This window comes from Crotalus tigris, unplaced genomic scaffold (genome assembly GCF_016545835.1).
Source record: "Crotalus tigris isolate CLP2741 ecotype Arizona unplaced genomic scaffold, ASM1654583v1 scf7180000017592.2434428, whole genome shotgun sequence".
In the NCBI taxonomy this organism is placed as follows: Eukaryota; Metazoa; Chordata; class Lepidosauria; order Squamata; family Viperidae; genus Crotalus; species Crotalus tigris.
In genome coordinates this window covers 96,041-114,697 of record NW_024096498.1, presented here as the reverse complement: position 1 = coordinate 114,697, position 18,657 = coordinate 96,041, and the positions used below count along the sequence as shown (strand labels likewise).

The 18,657-nt window shown below is 44.7% G+C and overlaps 2 protein-coding genes across 3 annotated transcripts in view; both read right to left on the bottom strand.

The window, feature by feature from the left end:
• The window catches only part of LOC120317691, a 65,094-nt gene extending 54,389 nt beyond the window's left edge, over nt 1-10,705 (bottom strand). The window contains exons 1-2 of one of the 2 annotated variants that reach the window (XM_039364486.1): nt 9,630-10,705; nt 17-135 (exon numbers count right to left, since the gene is read on the bottom strand). In XM_039364486.1, the coding sequence (XP_039220420.1) occupies nt 17-107 (91 nt within the window). In that variant the 5' untranslated portion in view covers nt 108-135; nt 9,630-10,705. Of the gene's footprint in view, nt 1-16; nt 136-9,200; nt 9,603-9,629 lie in introns of those variants that run through there. The other variant, XM_039364514.1, reaches the window with a different exon arrangement.
• LOC120317742 (verrucotoxin subunit beta-like) overlaps nt 1-16,466 on the bottom strand; it is a 37,981-nt gene extending 21,515 nt beyond the window's left edge. The window contains exon 1 of the mRNA XM_039364593.1: nt 16,377-16,466. The gene's annotated coding sequence lies outside the window, so the exon portion shown is untranslated. The remainder of the gene's footprint in view (nt 1-16,376) is intronic.
• Nucleotides 16,467-18,657: the final 2,191 nt, after the last annotated feature.

Sequence of the window (18,657 nt, the reverse complement as noted above, 5' to 3'; positions counted from 1 at the left end):
CTCCTCCAGCTCCTACCTGGGATGAGCACATCCGTGCGGCAGTCGTACAGCATCCCCAGCTGGAAGGGGCGGCCCAGGGCTGGGGTCTCCACAATGTTTTCAGCCATGGCCAGGCTCAGCTCCTGCGTGTTGCTCCTGCAAGAGAAAAGAACCACTTGGAGGAGGCAGAGAAACCAAGAGGGGAGGAGACAGTGCATGTCCCTCCCTGAACCAGGAATGTCCCCCTCTCCAACAATTCTTAGGAAGCTGTTCCAAAAAAGCGCCATTGGGTGCACTCCAGGCCACACCGATAAAGAGTTTGGGGAAGGGGTGTGTCTCTCACAGACCTCCAGATGCTTTGGGCAGCAGAAGGGCCACTGGAGAAGTCCGCACAGCCTACACCCCACACACTAACCAGCAAGTGCCACTTACCTGCTCCCCAAATCCACCCATGTAAAGAGTTTGGGGAAGGGGATACCTTCACTGTGAGGACCCAGGTGGGCAACACCAGGCAGCCCTCCAGAGAGTTCTTTATGTCTGTTGGGAAGGTTAAACAAATGGCCCTCCACTGACTAGACAGTCCCCCAACCAACAGCCAATAGATCAGCGGTTCTCAACCCGAGGAGTCGCGACCCCTTGGGGGGTCAAACGACCCTTTCACAGGGGTCGCCTAAGACCATCAGAAAAGACATATTTCCGATGGTCTTAGAAAGCGAGACACTGCTCCTCTATCCGTCTCCGCACAGCTTCGAGCTGGGGGCCGTTGCAGCGCCGGATTCGTTTACGTTGAGCATCTCCTAAGGGAGGCTGCGTTGCTTCGCAGCCCTGTCCGCGGAGGAGGCTGAACTAAGCTCTGCCGGTGCTGTTGCCCTCTTGGCTTCTCTCTCTGTCTCCCTGCCTGGGCGCTTCTCCACCCAGGCTGGGTGGAGCCGGCGGAGCGGCTTTCCTGCCCCCCCTCCCCGGTCAGCTGGAGCTGGGCAGGTCGGCGACCTTCGGAAGTGGGGCGAGGACAGACGAGGAGCGCTGAGCCCCGAGCGCGGTGGGTGAGCAGGCAGCATCATTGCGTGCTTGGAGAGCCCTTAGGCTTGGGGTTTACCACAACATGAGGAACTGTATTAAAGGGTCGCGGCATTAGGAAGGTTGAGAACCACTGCTATAGATTATCCAGCAAGGCCCGAAGGCAGAGTTCCAGGCATACGGCAAGGGCAGTCCTCAGAGCACGGCAAAGGTGCAAGACAAGGAGCAACTTCCAAAAGGGGCACAGTGAAACAAAAGGCAAAGGCAATTCACACCACAAGGGCCCAGTTCAACCCAAAAGGCAAAGAGCCCTTCTCAAAGCAAGACGGGGCCCAAGGCAAAGCAGGTCTGAAGGGAGAATCGTCAGGGCCAGGGCAAGCCAAGAACAGCCCTCACAGCAAGGCAAAAGCCGTCGTTGACACACAGAGTGAAAGCAGTTCTTAAAGCAAGGCGAAAAGGACTGTGATCTGAAGACAAACACTTGTTCCTGGCAAAAGTCCCTCTTCACTGCGCCTCCTTAAACATTACTCTCCAGGTGAACCTTGTGAGGAGGAGCTGGGAACCCTCCTCCCGAATAGCCAGGGTGCCGTGGGTTGACTCTGCCTTCCTCGATCAGCCTGCGCCCTCTCTTCCCCCCTGCCTACTCTTCCGAGGGTTGAGGGACCTGCGCCTGCCTCGTCCTCAAGTCGTTTCTCCTGAGTCATAAAGATTGCACCATCCCCCTGCACTGGCCCTGGCTCCATCTCCTCCTCCTCAGACCTGGCCTCTGATGGGGCCGTGATATTCACCCTCACAGACCCTCAAAGTCTGCAGACCACCTATGTGGCTGTCGCAACAGCTATGGGACAAGCAGGCAGATCCGGGACTCCTCCAGGGTCCAGGCAGTGGGCAAAGATCACGTTCCACTCCTCTGAAGGTGGTTGAGTGCCTTCGTGGGCAGAGGTGCCCATCCTGCATCGGGGGAGTAAGGACCCCTCTGTCCGGAGCAGTGGGGCAGGGACAGTTTTGAGGTGGGAACGGCCTTTCTTCCTAACAATAAACGGACCAGACAGGAACACCAATTGGTTCTTTCCAGGGAAAATGAACCCTGAATGGACACACCTCAAACAGGAAGCGATGGCCAAGGCACGGATTGGCCCCATCAAACGGCCCGGTTAGTTTTTTCCGTGTTGCAAAGGGGAGACATCATGCCACACACGGCGAGGGAGTTCAGCCCACTTAGTCAGCACAAAAGAGGGAGCAGAGATAGTCCCCGACTTATAACAGTGCAGTATGAAGTTAGAACAGCACCGGGAAAAGGGATTTAGGAACATTTTTCACACTGAATGACCGTTGCAGTGTCCCCAGGGTCCCGTGATCAAAATTCAGACGCTTGGCAACGGACTCCTATTTCTGACCGTCGCTGGATCCCAAGGTCACCCGATCCCTTTTTGCGACTTTCCGACAAGCAAAATCAACTGGGGAAGCCGGATCCACTTAACGGCCGAGGGACTAACTTATCAACGGCAATGATTCACTTAAAAACCGAGGTGAGAAAGATCATCAAATGGGGCAAAGCTCACTTAACGTATGCCTCACTTCACAAGAGAAATTTGGGGCTCAGCTGTGGCGTAACTAGAGGATTACCTGTATATGACCCATCAAAACTAATCAAGGAGAAAAGCAACCTAGAATTAAGGAGAAATTTCCAGACAGTGAGAACAATTAAGCAGTGAACCACCTGCCTCCAGAAGCGGTGAATGCTCCAACACTGGAAGTTTTTAAGAAGAGACTGGACAGCCATTTGTCTGAAATGGTATAGGGTTTCCTGCCTGAGCAGGGGGTTGGACTAGAAGACCTCCAAGGTCCCTTCCAACTCTGTTATTCTGTTCTGTTCTGTTCTATTCTTAACTGAGGGCACACATCTTTCTAGCTCAGGCACGTCAAACCTGTGCCTGTTCTAGCTAACTGAGTTGCAAAGAAGGAAAGAGAAATTTGCGTAACCGAATGAATCTGTTTACAGCAGGAAGAGGAGCAGAGTCTGCTTTCCTCTGCTGGGCTTGTGGCAGGATCAAAATTCTGGGGGGGCTTCCGGTACGGAGCGACAGCGATGGCGGCTATCCTCTAGCCGTCCAGCTGGGAAAGTGTCAGAGCCACGGAGCGCAGCGCGCATCAGCTGGCCCGCGGCTCGGAATTCCCTTCCCGGGCAAAGGGAAGGGACAGAGAGTACAAGAGTAGAGGTAGAACCCCTGAACCCTCTCTGGATTTAATTCTAGAGGGGGTGAAAGGAGTGTTCCCTCGGAGCTCTTGCTGTCTCCGCCTCCCAGCTGTTTTTGCTTCCTAGGAAGCAAAAGAAACTGCCGCTTCTATCTCCGTGCTTATAGAGAGTTGGTGAGTAATTCCTAAAAAACGGACAGAGCAGTTTAAAGGATTTTTTCTTATATAATTTAGGTGTTTATTTTTTTTATTTAGTTCTGATTATTTCTCCTTTTTTTTATTACTGTGGAGAAGGAATTAAGATGGCGTTTTGAAAGTGACGGAGTTTTTTTTCCCTTGTCTTTTGTTTCACTTTCTCCTTTTAAGGACTGGACTTTACTTTTGCTTTTGGTATTGAATCCTCTTTTTTGATTTTTTTTTTCTTGGTCTTTTTTCTCTGGATTTTCAAGGATTATAGTGTTTTTGCTGCCTCTTTTAAAAGTAAAATTTTCTCTCTTTCCCCCTCATCTCTTTTTTTTGGGGGGGAAAGGGAAGTGAGAACTGTGTCATTTAAAATGGCTTCAAAGAGACAGCCGCCTTCTACAACATCCAAGGTGATTTCCTCCCCTATAACTTCTACTGCACAACCACAACAACAACTTAAACATGCACCACCGGCACAGCCACCACCCTCCCCTCCTTTGCCTGGACTTTCAGCACAAGAGGTTAGAGGTATAATGGGAGAGGCTGTAGCTCAAATGAGAGAGGAAATGAAGCAATTTTCTACACAGCTTAAATCAGAAATTAAATCTGACTTCAAAGAAGAGATAAGTGGGATAAAGGATCAATTGGAAAATAACAATAATATTTTGCGACAAGATATACTTGCAGCAGTCTCAGGTTTGGCTACAGTGGTGGTTAAGCTGAATGCAAGACTCGAGGAAGTTGAAGATAAAGTTGATTCCTTTGATGATAAAATTCAAGATGTGGAAAGGAAGGTGGAGACTTCACAAGAAGATATTCTGATGTTTCAGTATAGGCAGATGGAATATGCCTTGAGGATTAGAGGCCTCAAGGAAGATATGAATCAAGATCTGATGGAGGTGGTCCTTACTGATTTGGCTGTGGTTTTGGATATGGACAAAGGAGAATTACGCAGAGAAGTTGAAAAAGTGTACAGGCTTAACTCTTGGATTGCTAAGCAGAAGAATTTGCCTAGAGATGTGGTGATTTATTTTACGAAGAAGTCTCTGCGTAATGAGATCATACAAGCCTTTTATAATAAAAGATTTCAGATAGCTGCCCAAGATGTCATCATACTAAAGGAAATCCCATCAAAAATTTTAAGAAGCAGGAAAGATTTTGCTTTCTTAGCTAATGAGCTTAAAGCTAGATCGATGCCATTTAGATGGGAAATCCCGATGGGTATTGTTCTGAGCCATGCGGGGACACGTTATAGATTGAATACGGTTGATAAAGCTAGAGAATTCTATACTTCAGTCCTAGGTGCAGGCTCAATTTTACCTGTTCAGAAATCCCTGAGTGGCAAAGAGGCGGAGCAGCAGTCTGAGGCATTAGGTTTGGTTTCTGCTGGGATGCTGCAAGCTGAATGGCAACGCCAGACGGAGGTTAAAGAGCAGAGAATGACTCGTGCAGCTTATAAACGTAAAGAGAAGGAGCAACGTAAGAAAGAGGCCAAAGAGATTTCTCCTGGAAATGTATCACCGCCGGTGGGAGGAGCAAGACCCAAGAGTCATGCAACACATGTTGCAATTTCAGATCTCCAAGGTGTCTTCTCCAGGCTGCGGGCCAAGGGAGATGGCAAAGTTTTTGACCTGGAATGTTAATGGATTGAATTCTCCTCAGAAAAGGAAAAAAATCTTTTATTATTTGAAGCAACGTAATAATGATGTTATTTGCTTACAGGAAACTCATATTTTACTTAAGGATCAGAAATATTTAGTTAATGCCCGTCTGGGATCTCACTTCGTATCTTCTGCTCCCGGGAAGAAGGGGGGAGTTGTTATCTATGTTAAGCAAAATCTACCAGTTTGTCTGGTGGAGTCTGACCCCCAAGGGAGATATGTGATGGTTGAATTGGGCTTATATGGTAAGAAAGTACTTATAGTGGGACTATATGCACCAAATCAGCAACAGGAACAATTTTATAGACTCTTACATGAAAAAATAAATCTGCTGGACTACAGATCCGTGGTACTAATGGGGGATTGGAACGGTGTCTTAGATGTACAAAGGGACAAAAAAGGTTCCTCTCCTCTTCTTAAGCAGGCAAAATTACCTAAAGCCTTTTTTGATATGAAAGAGGACTGGGAATTACGGGACTATTGGCGGGAATGTAATCAAGAGGAGAAAGACTTTACCTTCTTTTCAGATAGACACCAATCCTTCTCAAGAATTGACTTCTTCTTGATTACAACGGACTTATATAATAGAGTAAAGAATGTCAAGATTTTCCCTAGGTCTTTGACGGATCATAGTCCAGTTTGGATGGAGTTGACTCAAGAAAAAGAGGAGAGAAGATCCTGGAGGGTGAATGAGAATTTATTTAGACAAGAAAAAAATGTTCAGAAACTAAAGGAGTGTTTAAAGGATTATTTTGCTTTGAATATGTATAAGGGGACTTCAATGTCAATGGTATGGGATGCAGGGAAAGCATTTATGCGTGGGATTTTGATAAAAATGAATAATTGTCATAAGCAAAAACAGATTCAGAAACGTAAAGAATTGGAAGATGAAATTAAATTAAAAGAAAAGTCTTTGATTTTAAATCCTTCTGATGAAAGTATTAAAGAATCCTTAAAGTTGTTAAGAACACAATTTAATATGTTGTTAGCAGATCAAGCTGCAACCAATTTATTGTTTATGAAACAAAATACATTCTGTAATGCTAACAAGCCAGGGAGATGGCTGGCTTATCAATTGAGAAAGAAACAGAGACAGAGAACAATAGATAAAATAAATTACAAGGGTAAATTAGTTTCTCAGAAGGAACTGATTAAGAAATCTTTTTTGGATTATTATCAAAAATTATATAAATCTACTAATGTGCAAATTTTAGAGATAAATAAATATCTAAGCGAGGTTAGTTTCCCTAAATTGACAGAGGATCAGAAACATGAAGTTAATGGTTTAATTACTAAGGAGGAAATTTCGCTAGCAATTCAACAATTGAAACCAGGGAAAGCACCGGGTACGGATGGGTTAACAGCTGTTTATTATAAAGCCTTATTGGAGGAGATGATTCAACCATTAGGTGATCTTTTTAATGGCATTTTACAGGGTCAAGAGATTCCTCCCTCATGGCGTACTGCTTTTATATCATTGATTCCAAAGGAAGATCAAGATCTTACTTTACCAAAGAATTATAGGCCTATATCTCTTTTAAATGTGGATTATAAGATATTTGTAAAAATCTTAGTAAATAGGCTTATGAGGGTTGTGCACTACCTTGTGCATAAAGATCAATCTGGGTTCATAACTGGAAGGTACATGAAAAATAATGTCAGACAAATTATTAATTTATTAGAATATTTAGATAAAAACAACCAAGTTCCTGCAGGGCTGATATTTTTAGATGCTGAAAAAGCCTTTGATCAATTGAATTGGCATTTTATGTTAAGAGTAATGGAAGAGATGAATTTTGGTGAAAAGATATTGCAAGCTCTTATGGTAATATATCAAAAACAAACGGCACAACTTATCGTTAATGGAGGCTTGTCAGAGGTTTTTACAATAGAGAAAGGTACTAGACAGGGTTGCCCATTATCACCGTTGCTGTTTGTCTTAACACTGGAAATACTGTTGATCAAAATTTGAGAGTCGCAGGAAATTAAAGGGATAGAAGTTAATAAAAAAGAGTATAAGTTAAGAGCTTTTGCGGATGACTTGGTTATCACTTTGTCGCAACCTACTTATTCTGTAGTAAAATTATTACAGTTGATTCATAATTATGGTTTGGTTTCGGGTTTTAAGATTAATGTTAATAAGACTAAAATTTTACCTAAAAATATGACTAGTCGGGAGAAGCAGACTTTGGTTAATTTGACGGGTTTTGAAATTGTTAATAAGGTAAAATATTTGGGGGTGATGCTATCTGTTTCTAATGCAAAATTATTTAAAAATAATTATGAAAGGTTGTGGGTTAGGGTACAGAGAGACTTGAAGAATTGGGAAAAGTTGCAATTATCCCTCATGGGAAGAATTGCAGTGATAAAAATGAATATTCTACCCAAGTTTCTCTTTTTGTTCCAAATGATACCGATTTTGAAGAATGAGATCAATTTAACTGAGTGGCAGAAAGGCCTTAATAAATTTATTTGGGCAGGGAAAAAGCCAAGGGTTAAGTTTAAAATTATGCAAGATTTCCGTGAGAGGGGAGGACTCAAGGTGCCGAATTTGAAATTATATTATGATGCGGTGGTTTTAACATTAGTTAGTGACTGGGTAAATTTGACAAATTCTGATATACTTCACTTAGAGGGATGGAATTTACTTTTTGGGTGGCATGCCTATTTAATATTTAATAAAAAAATGGATTGGGCTTTTAAATCTCATATCTTAAGAATTTCTTTACTTAGGGTTTGGAGAAAATATTACAAAAGTGATTTTAAAGTACCATTATGGGCCGTACCTTGGCATGCAATAGAAGGAATAAAAAGAGGGGTTAAAATGGATATGGTGTCCTATAGACAGTTACTTAAATGGGATGGACAAAACTGGCAGTTAAAATTACGGGAAGAGTTAGCACAAGAAAATATTATTTATTCTTGGTTCCAATATAGGCAATTATTAGACAGATGGAAGATGGACTGTAAGGTGGGTTTTCTCAGAGAAGATGAAAATCTTATTAAGCAAGTGAAGGATCAAAGACAAACCCACATTAAGAGGATTTATGGGGTTTTAGTTGAATTGGATTCAGAAACGGAACTAATTAAAGATTGTATGATTAGATGGGCGCAGAATTTTGGTGAGCCAGTTCCATTGGACACCTGGGAAACTATTTGGGTGAGAAATGTCAAATTTACACAAGCACAGAACTTAAGGGAGAATTTTTATAAAATGTTTTATAGATGGCACCTTGATCCACAAAAAATGTCTTTTATGTACCCTGACTTACAACCTAAATGTTGGAGATGTGGTTGTATGGACGCTACTTATTATCATATTTGGTGGTCGTGCAGAGAGATAAAAGCATTCTGGATTAAGATATGGTGGAATATCCAGAGAATTTTTAAAAGGAGGGTAAAATTTACTCCACAATTATTTTTGTTAGGTATAGTTATTGATTGTGATACAAAGGAGGTTATATTGATGTTAAATTTGATTACAGCTGCGAGGCTGTTAGTAGGACAATATTGGAAGAAGGAATCTTTGCCTACATTGCAGGAATGGTTTCTTAAAGTGTCTCATTTGGCGGAAATGGCAAAGATTTCGGCTTTCTTAAAGGGACAAACGCAAGAGAAATTTCTTGCTGTTTGGGATAAATGGATAAAATTCATACAATTTAAATTTGATATAAAAAATACTATATAGTTTTTTCATAATTTTTAACTTTATATATATATATATTTTCTATTTATATTCTCTTTTTTTTATAAATATAAATTTTTTTAACTTTTTTTAATTAAGCCTATATTCTGCTCTGGGAGGCCCTGGGGGGGGAAGGGGGGGTTTGGGTAGGGGTGGGGGAAGGGGGGTTTTGTTGGGTAATGTTTGTTTTTTATTTGTATATGTTGTTTTTTGTTTTTGTATTGTCTTTTATTTTCTGTAAAATTTATAAAACTCTTTAATAAAAAAAAAAAAATTCTGGGGCTGGGCAGTGTAGCGATGTTTCCGGCCACAGGAGCGCCGCAACGCCCCCACCCCACTGTGGGCAGGGAGGTCTTGACCACACAGGCCTCCGACACCATCACCACCACCACCCCAATTCCAGAGAAGCCTGGTCTTCTCCCCCCTTTCCCGCTCCTACTGGCCCTCTCTCTGCCCCATAGTATCTTGAGTCCCCTTACCTTCCCCTTCCTTTGCAGCTGCTGCCTAAGCTGTGACAAGCCCCGATGCCAGATTCGGGCTAGGAAGCTGCCCAAGGAGTCTTCCTGCAGTCTGGGTGTGACCTCTCTGATTTTCACTTTCACTTTCACTGACAGGAAAGGGCCGGGCTTCGAAGCAACTCAGACTTGTCAATTTAATGATCAAAGGCCTGGAGACTTACGAAAAGAACGGCTGCAGGACTTGGGTTTGGCTAGCGTAAAGAACATAAAGAAAGGGGCGACATGATAGCAGAATTCTAGTATTTGAGGGGCTGCCCCAAAGAAGAGGGGGGGGTCCACCCATCCTCCAAAGCAGCAGAAGGCAGGACAAGAAGCAACAGATGGAAACTAATCGAGGAGAGAAGCCACCTAGAACCGAGAAGAAATTTCTAATATCTTGAGTCCCCTTACCTTCCCCTTCGTTTGCAGCTGCTGCCTAAGCTGTGACAAGCCCCGTTGCCAGATTCGGGCTAGGAAGCTGCCCAAGGAGTCTTCTTGCAGCCTGGCTAGGGTGAGGGTGTGACCTCTCTGATTCCCACTTTCACTTTCGCTGACAGGAAAGGGCGGGGCCTCGAAGCAACTCAGACTTGCCAATTCAGAGAGGCCAATTTAATGATCAAAGGCCTGGAGACTTAAGACATAGGAGAAGAACGGCAGGACAAGAAGCGACAGATGGAAACTGATCGAGGAGAAAAGCCACCTAGAACTGAGAAGAAATTTCCTAATAGTGAAAGCAATTGCAGTAGCAGGGCAGGCAGATGACTTATTGCAATGTCAGGCTGAAATGGTTCGTTTGTGTGTGGCTAGATCTAAAAAAAAAAAAAAAGCTTCAGGTTGAGACTAAAAGAGTTAGGGATGTGCAGATTTTAGAAACTAAGGTATCAGATGTAAAGAAAGAGATAAAGGTGCCCCCTTGCCGGCTGCAGCAGCTGCTGTGTCTGGGGATGGGCTGACTGCTTCTGCTGTGCCTGGGGACATGCAGCCAGTTGTGAGGCAGAAACAAAGGGGAGGCTGTCAGCCCCCAAGGAGGGAAGGGATTTGGAAGGTCTCTCTGTAAATGTGAGGGGAGAAGTAAGTAAAGAGAACGTGGCAGGATGTGCAACAGTTGTTAGATACTTTGTTGACTCCTGAGGAAAAGGGAGAAGTGGAAGGCTGCTGTTAGGCAGTGCTTAAAGGATAGGTTGCCAGCTGTGCGGGATATACAGCCAGAGATGGAAGCCAGGGCACCAGAAAAGGACCCTGAATGGAACGCACAAAATCCAGCACATATGATTTTGTTAAAGGAATCTCAGAATCTAGTGGTGGAGGCTCTTCGCAAGGCTGGAAAGCCTCCTGTGAATATGTCGAAGCCTTCTTTGGTGATGCAGGAAGCAGATGAAAGTCCGGAAAGTTTTTTTGCAAAGGCTGATTGAGGCTTATGAGCTTTATACACAGGTTGATCCAAGGAGTGCAGACAATGTGCGAATGTTGAATGAGAGATTCATAGCGCAGAGTTATGAAGATATAAGAAAGAAGTTGCAGAGGCTAGAGGGAGCATTAGGAAAGAACACTACAGAATTGTTGGAGGTGGCTAGGAAGGTGTTTGTTAATAGGGATAAGGTGGAAAAGCAGGAAAGAGATGCTAGAATGCACAAGAAGAGAGAGTTGTTGGCTGTGGCATTGCAAGGAGGGATTATGCTGGGACCCAACCAGTGTGCTAATTGCAAGAAGGAAGGTCATTGGCAAAGAGAATGTCCAAAGAGACAGATACGAGGTGGAGGTTGGAGAGGAAGAGAAGGCAGAGGCCGTGGAGATGTTGGCAGTGGGCCCCCCATGCACTCCCCCTTCATGGGTAGAGGGCAGAGAGGGGCTCCAGGGATTGTAAGAGATGGTTCGAGGAATGTGAGAGATTGGAATAGAGACAGGGAGATTGAAGGAATTGGATTGGCAGGGACTAACTGGTCAGATTGACGGGGACCTGGCTTGGAGGAAGCCCCCCTGAGCCATTGGTTACTTTAAATATAGGGGGCAAACAGACAACGTTTTTGGTGGATACTGGAGCAGGCAGATCAGTTGTGGATTTGAAAGATGCTTTTTTCACAATTCCTATTCATAAAGCTAGCCAGCCGTTGTTTGCTTTTGAGTGGGAAAATCCAAATACAGGGCAAAAAGCACAGTATACCTGGACCAGGCTGCCACAGGGCTTTAAAAATTCACCTACCCTGTTTGGCACAGCCTTAGCAGAAGATTTACAGCGTTTTGTGCCCCGACAGGGGGTTGACACACTTCTGCAATATGTAGACGATGTGCTGGTGACAGGCAGAACTGAAGAGACATGCTGGGAGAACACAGAATCTCTTTTACATTTACTGTTGCAGTGCGGCTATAGGGTTTCCAAAAAGAAGGCACAATTAGTCGGACGGGAGGTGAAGTATTTGGGATATGAGATTGAGGAAGGGCATAGAGCTTTAGGCTGGGAGAGGAAACAAGCTGTGCTAGCTATTGCTGAACCCCTTAATAGGCAGCAACTGGGGGGCTTTTTGGGTTTGGCAGGGTTTTGCAGGATATGGATACCAAATTTTGCTCTATTAGCAGCACCTCTTTATTCAGCTACAAAGGGAGGTGATAGAGAACCTTTTGAATGGGAGGGAGAACAAAAGAATGCCTTTAGGGAAGTGAAACAAGCCCTCACATCAGCTCCAGCTTTAGCCTTGCCTAACTTAGAAAAGCCTTTCAATTTGTATGTTGATACCAGGAAGAATGTTGCCTTGGGGGTGTTGACACAACAATTAGGACAGTGGCAACGCCCGGTGGCTTACTTATCTAAGCAATTAGATGGGGTTGCCCAAGGCTGGCCACATTGTCTGAAGGTTCTTGCTGCTATAGCAGTCCTTTTACAGGATTGTAATAAATTGACCTTCTCATGTCCCATAAGTGTTCACACCCCTCATGCAGTTCATTCTATCTTGGATAATAAAGGGTACCTGTGGATCAGCAGTCAAAGGCTTTTTAAGTATCAGGCAATGATGATTGAACACCCTCAAGTGAAATTAGTGGTGTCTAACCGGTTAAATCCTGCCACCCTATTGCCCACAGAAGTGGATTCAGAACATAACTGCTTGCAAGTTTTGGAAACTGTATACTCAAGCCGTCCGGATTTATCTGATATTCCTCTTCAGGATGCTGCCCTGAATTGGCATACAGACGGCTCGAGTTACATGCAGGATGGGTTTCTGGATATGCTATTGTGAATGATGAGGAAGTGGTGGAAAATAGTCCACTAGGAGCAAGCGGCAGTGCTCAAGTAGCAGAATTATGGGCATTAATTAGGGCATTGGAAAGAGCTGAAGGGGAAACTTTGAATGTTTGAACAGATAGTAAATATGCTTTTCTGACTTTACATACTCATGGTGCTGTGTACAAAGAGAGAGGATTTAGGGATTCTGCGGGCAAGTACAAAAGCCAGCAAAGGTTTCAGTTATGCATTGTAAAGGGCCATCAGGGGGGAGTATGGGGGGAACTGAATAAGCAAGTGGAAAAACTTAGGGACTATGTTGTTGAACAAACACCTCCTAAACTAGTAACAAGATGTCATCCCTTTAAACCAGGGGATAGGGTGTGGGTAAAACATTGGAAACATAAACAACTGGAGGGGAGATGGAAAGGACCTTATGAAGTAATAATGGCCTCTCCTTTAGCTATAAAGATTGCAGAAGCTAAATCTTGGATTCACTGGACCAGAGTGAAAGCGGCTGCAGAACCTCTGTGGACAGTAAACAGGGATCCCAAGGTCCCCACCAAACTCACTCTTAAACGTGTTTAATATGTTTAATGAATATTTTATTGTTTGTATACCAGATATTATATTAGCACAAGTGTATCCTGCACATATATCTACGGCTGTCTGGCTGAAATTCAACCCCCTGCTAAGCCACACCCGGAAGCTGGCTTTCTACGCACGGGAGAAGAAAGGATGAAAGGCTTCCTTCTGCTTTTATGTAGTGCTATTGTTGCATGTAATAATGTTTGTCTTTCTAATTTAGGCCAATGGAGCAAGCCAGAAGAAGCTCCCCGCATTATCCAATCATATGCTATAGGCACTGGCACTTGCGAAGGTCACCCCCCCATTGGATTTTCCCCAGAATGTTGGAATGGTATCTTGCCTCATCCTTGTCAATTTCCTCAAGCATTTGACAGAATAGTTAAAGAAGCCTGTATGACAAGACCACCTGTCAATCCCGAAGCCTGTCAGTATGTTGGGTATATTCTTAGGAAAGGCATATGTGTAAAGGCCCCATATAAGAAGCCTCTTCCTCCTGTTACTCTGGAGTGTGGGCCTCCTTTATTCTGGGGATGGGAGCGGGTCACCCTAGTCTCGCAGTTGAAGACGGGATGGAAAGGGACTTGCATCGTACATGTTATCCCGGTGGAATTTGGAATAACTATCCAAAGACCCCCGAGGAAGCGCCCAGAGAGAAAGCGAAATAAAAGGTCCCAGCAGAATAAGGATATGCCCCATCCATTGGAGTCAAGGATGCAATATAATTTGTGGGTCCAATTGACTAAACTAACCAACACAACCGATGTTTGCCTTTCTGAAGCATATGACATGGAAAATTTGCTGTCCACATGTTTAATACCAGTGTGTGTTCCAGTCACAGCAGCTAAGGAATTCAGTCAACATGGGTTTAAAGAACACATAGGCTATGAAACAATGTACAACTGGGGATACATTTCCAAGTTTTTACAACTGATGCTTTAGCCTTACATACTCCTAATGTAACCATTCCAGAAGACTTACAATGTGCACATGTCACAGGATGTGAACAAACTACACCTTTACCACACTGTTTGAAAGTGAGTCCAGAAAAGGTAAATTGCACATCCTTCCAAACAGTATCTTTTGGGTATGCAAACATATGGTTACCTAAAGGGTGGTTCTTCACTTGTGGAAAAGACACTTTTAATTACATTCCTGCTAATCTAAGCACATCGTATTGCTGTCTAAGTAGACTGACTACCTTTCTACCAGATAGATCACTTTTCACCTCCCCTAACACCACACGTTACAAAAGGGCAGAAGTTTTACTCTTCTGAACGCTGCTGAATACAATGCTTTGGCTGTCTCGTTGGTGGGAGTTCCTGCACTTGCTCTAAGGGCTCATGTCAATATAAATTCTGTGGCCTGCAACTTGGCTAAAACTATCAATGCCACTTCAATAGCCTTGTCTGCTATCAATCAGGAAATGATAGAATTACGTAAGGCAATTTTGCAAAATAGGGCAGCCATAGACTATCTTCTACTCTGCCAACACATGGGATGTGAGGCCTTTGAGGGGATGTGCTGTTTTAATCTATCAGATCAATCCCCAGTTATAAATAAGCAAATTAAAGTGCTCCATAAAATGGCATTGGATCTGCAAATAGATTCCCTGGGAAATTGGTGGAGTAACGTATGGTCCTGGCTTCCAATGGGTCTTATTGGAAACATTATAAGAGCAGTGGTCATCTTTATTGCTATTCTGATCAGTAGCTGTTGTCTTCTGCAATGTCCCTCTTCAATGATGCATAACATAACACTACCTAAACGAGTGTCCCTGCTTGCAGAAAGAAAAGCAACTGCTCAAGTCACGGCCATGTGGGAATTCCAGAAACAGGAATATAACAACATACATACATCAGACCTAAGTGTTACAGGATGAAATTTATCTGCAAAGATGAGAGAAGTCTCATCAGGGGGGAATAAAGTGGGAAGCTGGAAAAATACCGATTGTCCGACAGAGATTGGGGGTGAAAGGGAGGTTTTCCTGCTTACTAAACAACCCTTAAATTAGAATGGCCAGACATCCTGTTCTCAACTTTGCACATGATATATTGCAAACTGTTTATCACATGGTGTCTTGAAAACTGCTTAACACTTGAAATATTGCTAAAAGCATTCCTATGTTAAAAGAGGAACTATAGATTATAACCATGTCTAGTAACTTTCCTATGTTAGAATAAGGAACTATAGAATGTAACCATGTATGGAATATATCTCGATCAGGAAATAACTGACGTATTACGGGTTATAAAAATAATCATCTACGCCCAGTCGGGTGTTCAGACTCTTTAGCCATGATGGCTCTCTGAACCTGCGCAATAAACTTCCCTTTCCTTGAAAGAGCTGACTCAAGTCTTTCATTTTCTACAACATTTTCTGGTGCATTGGCCGGGAAGGTTCTTGAGTGAGGCGATGTTTCGCTGAGGACGGCTGGCCCCTTCGGACCTGCTGGTAAGCCATCTCTGAACAATTCTCCAGGCGCCATGGGGGTGTGTTTCCTCCATGCGTGGCGCGCCTGCGCGGCACCGCCCCCCGGAGGCGCGCTGTCGCCCGACGCGCGGTGCGTGTGCGCGGCACCGCCCCCCCGGAGGCGCGGCGCGCCCCCGGAGGGGACAAAATGGCAGATCGCCGCCTTTGGCGACCCCCGAAAAGAGGTCGATCGACCCCAAATGGGGTCGCGACCCATAGGTTAAGAACCGCTGTATTAACTGAAGACTCTGCCTGGAGTTGAGCAGAGGGTTGGACCTCCAAGGCCCTGTCCAGCTCTATTCTGACTGATTGGTTGACTGATTGAGAAGGAAGTCACACACGGACATGCCTGCCCACTTCCTCCTTCCTCCCAGCCAAGCACAGCACGTTTTCAGGGGAGCTAGCAGAACCAAAGTTGTTTCTCTCCAGGCACAAAGCCCCTCCCATTCCCCCCCCCCCAGCACAGAGAGCAAAGTCTGATTCCTCTGGGAAGATCTTGGAATCTCGCTGGAAAAATTCCAGCTCTCCCCTTGTTTGGCTGTCTGGACAGAATTCAGAAGCCTTCCCGAAAAGGAGCAGCCTCTCTCCTCAAATTTCCTGGAATATCTCCCCCCTCAACAACACAGGTGCATCTGTGTCACATCTGTTGCTAAATCCCTCGTCCTGTGGAAACTGCCTTTCCTAACATTGAGGGTGTCCTATCCACCCCCTTAGCGTTTCCCAGAAAGGAGGCACCACTTGCTCTCGTGTAAAAGCAGGGAGCAGCCCAGTCCAAGACTGACCCGCTTTCCACCAGATGCCCAGGAATAGCCGTGCCCTCGCCCGACTCCACTCCGCTGCCACCGCAAATGCCAACTCGGAGGTCTCGGCGCTTCTGGGATCCTCACCTGGTTGGAGGAGTCAGGAATCTCTGTTGGCAGGTGGGACCTACTGCTCTCTTTTGCTGCTTCCCTGCTAGATCTCTCCATCCTTTGAAACGCTGGTAGGGTTTATGATGGCGTTTATGATGGGAACAGAGTCCAGAGATTGTATGAGATTGCGTCTCGTGGCAGCCCAAAAAACTAATACAGTACGAATCATGCTTGTATAAACGGAGGCATAGAATCCGTATCACACGAAGGATTAGTACCGCTTTCTAAAGCCTTAGTAAGGCCACACCTGGAATAGGGCATTTACTTTTGATCACATTATAAAAAAGGTTTTGAGACTTTGGAAAAAGTGCAGAGAAGAGCAACTAAGTTGATTAAAGGCCCAGAGACTAAAAGATGAAGAACAGTTGCAGGATTTGGGTATGGCCAGTCTAGGGAAAAGAAGGACTGGGGCGGGGGGGGGGGGACATGACAGCAGTCTTCCAGTATTTGAGGGGCTGCCACAAAGAAGAGGAGGGGGTCAACTTATTCTCCAAAGCATCTGAAGTCAGGACAAGAAACAATGGATGGAAACAGCTGTCCCGCGGCTCGAAATCTCCCTCCTGGGTGAAGGGGGGGAGAAGAGAATCACCCGAATAGAGGTAGAGGTAGTGTAAAAATATAAAAGCCTTTTGGATTAAGATATGGTGGAATATTCAAAGAATTTTTAGAAGGAGGGTAAAATTTACCCCACAATTGTTTTTGTTAGGTATTGTGATTGATTGTGATACTAAGGAGATTACATTGATGTTAAATTTAATTACAGCCGCAAGGTTGTTAGTAGGGCAATGTTGGAAGAAGGAATCTTTGCCTACTTTGCAAGAGTGGTTTCTTAAAGTTTCTTACTTGGCGGAAATGGCAAAGATTTCGGTTTTCTTGAAGGATCAATCGCAAGAGAAGTATGTTGCGGTATGGAAAAAATGGATAGATTTTATACAACATAAGTTGGATATAAAAAAATATTACTTAGTTTTTTAACAATTTATATTTAAAATGGAATATTTTAAACTGTGGCACACCGGAACAAACTATAACACATATAGTTGGAGAACGTCTCCTCATTAACTTTGGAGGCAGCCCAGATTGTCTCACCGCAGTGACACCAGAAGCAGTTTGATGGTTGGCTTCCTTAGATATCAAAAGATACCATCTATCCCATTGCAATTCTATGGCACCATGTTATGGAAGTCACCACTGATCTTCTCGGCCTGGGCAATGGAATGGTGGGACTTCCTTTTCTGCCTCTCTCGTCTTCCTTCCTTCTTCTGTCTTCCTTCCTTTTCTCCTTCTGTTTTCCTTCCTCCTCTCCTTCCATTCTTATCTTCCTCCCTTCCTCCATCCAACTTTCTTTGATTCCACCCACCCACCCACCTTTCTTTCCTCCTCTGCCTCCGTCTTCCTTCCTTCTTTGCCTCCCGTTTTTCTTCTCTCCCTCTTATCTTCCTTCCTTCCCTCCCCCATCCATCTCTTTCCTTCCCTGCCTCTCTCATCTTCCTTCCTTCTCTCATTCCATTGTCTTCCTTCCTTCATCCAACTTTCTTTTGTTGCTTCTTCCCATCCATCCATGCTTCTTCCTTTTCTGCCTCTCATCTTCCTTCCAACATCCATCCATCCTTTATCCATTTCCTTCCCTCCCTGTCATCCTTCTCTCCCTCGTCTTCCTTCCTTCTTTCCTTCCAGAATGGCTCCGAGGGGCTTTCCCTCAAAATAGGAATACAGATTTTTTTAAAAAAAAAAAAAAAAAAAAAAGAACGAAAAGCTCCAGACAAATCACCCAACAGGCAACCACTAGGCCCCACAGCCTTGCCAGTTGCAGAATAGGGTCCAGAAGAGGGAGGTGGGAGTCACGTGGCCCGTTTGGGGGGACCCACTGCGGGTGAGGGCGCTGCGACCCACGGGGGAGGGAGAGGCCCCAACCCCCCTCAGCCCCCTCCCCAGCCACCCCAAGCCCCCCAACTCTGAAGCTCCTTAAGTTCAGCAGCCGCTTCAGGGCAAGGTCCGTGAGCCAGGCCCCGCCCACGTACAGCTGATTGGCTGGAGAGGGCCGGCGCTCCTGAGGCGATCTGCGCTGGGATTGGTCGTTCTGAAGGGGGAGGGGGAGCGTCCCCTTTCTTTTCCCGCCTTTTTTTTTTCTCTCCCGGCTGCGCTTTTGTGCTCCGTCCGTTTACCTCAGGATTTCCCTTATGGTTTCCTCCCTAAAATAATCGGGTTTTGTTTTTTTGGTTTTTTTGGTATTTACCATTTATTGGAGAAACATTAT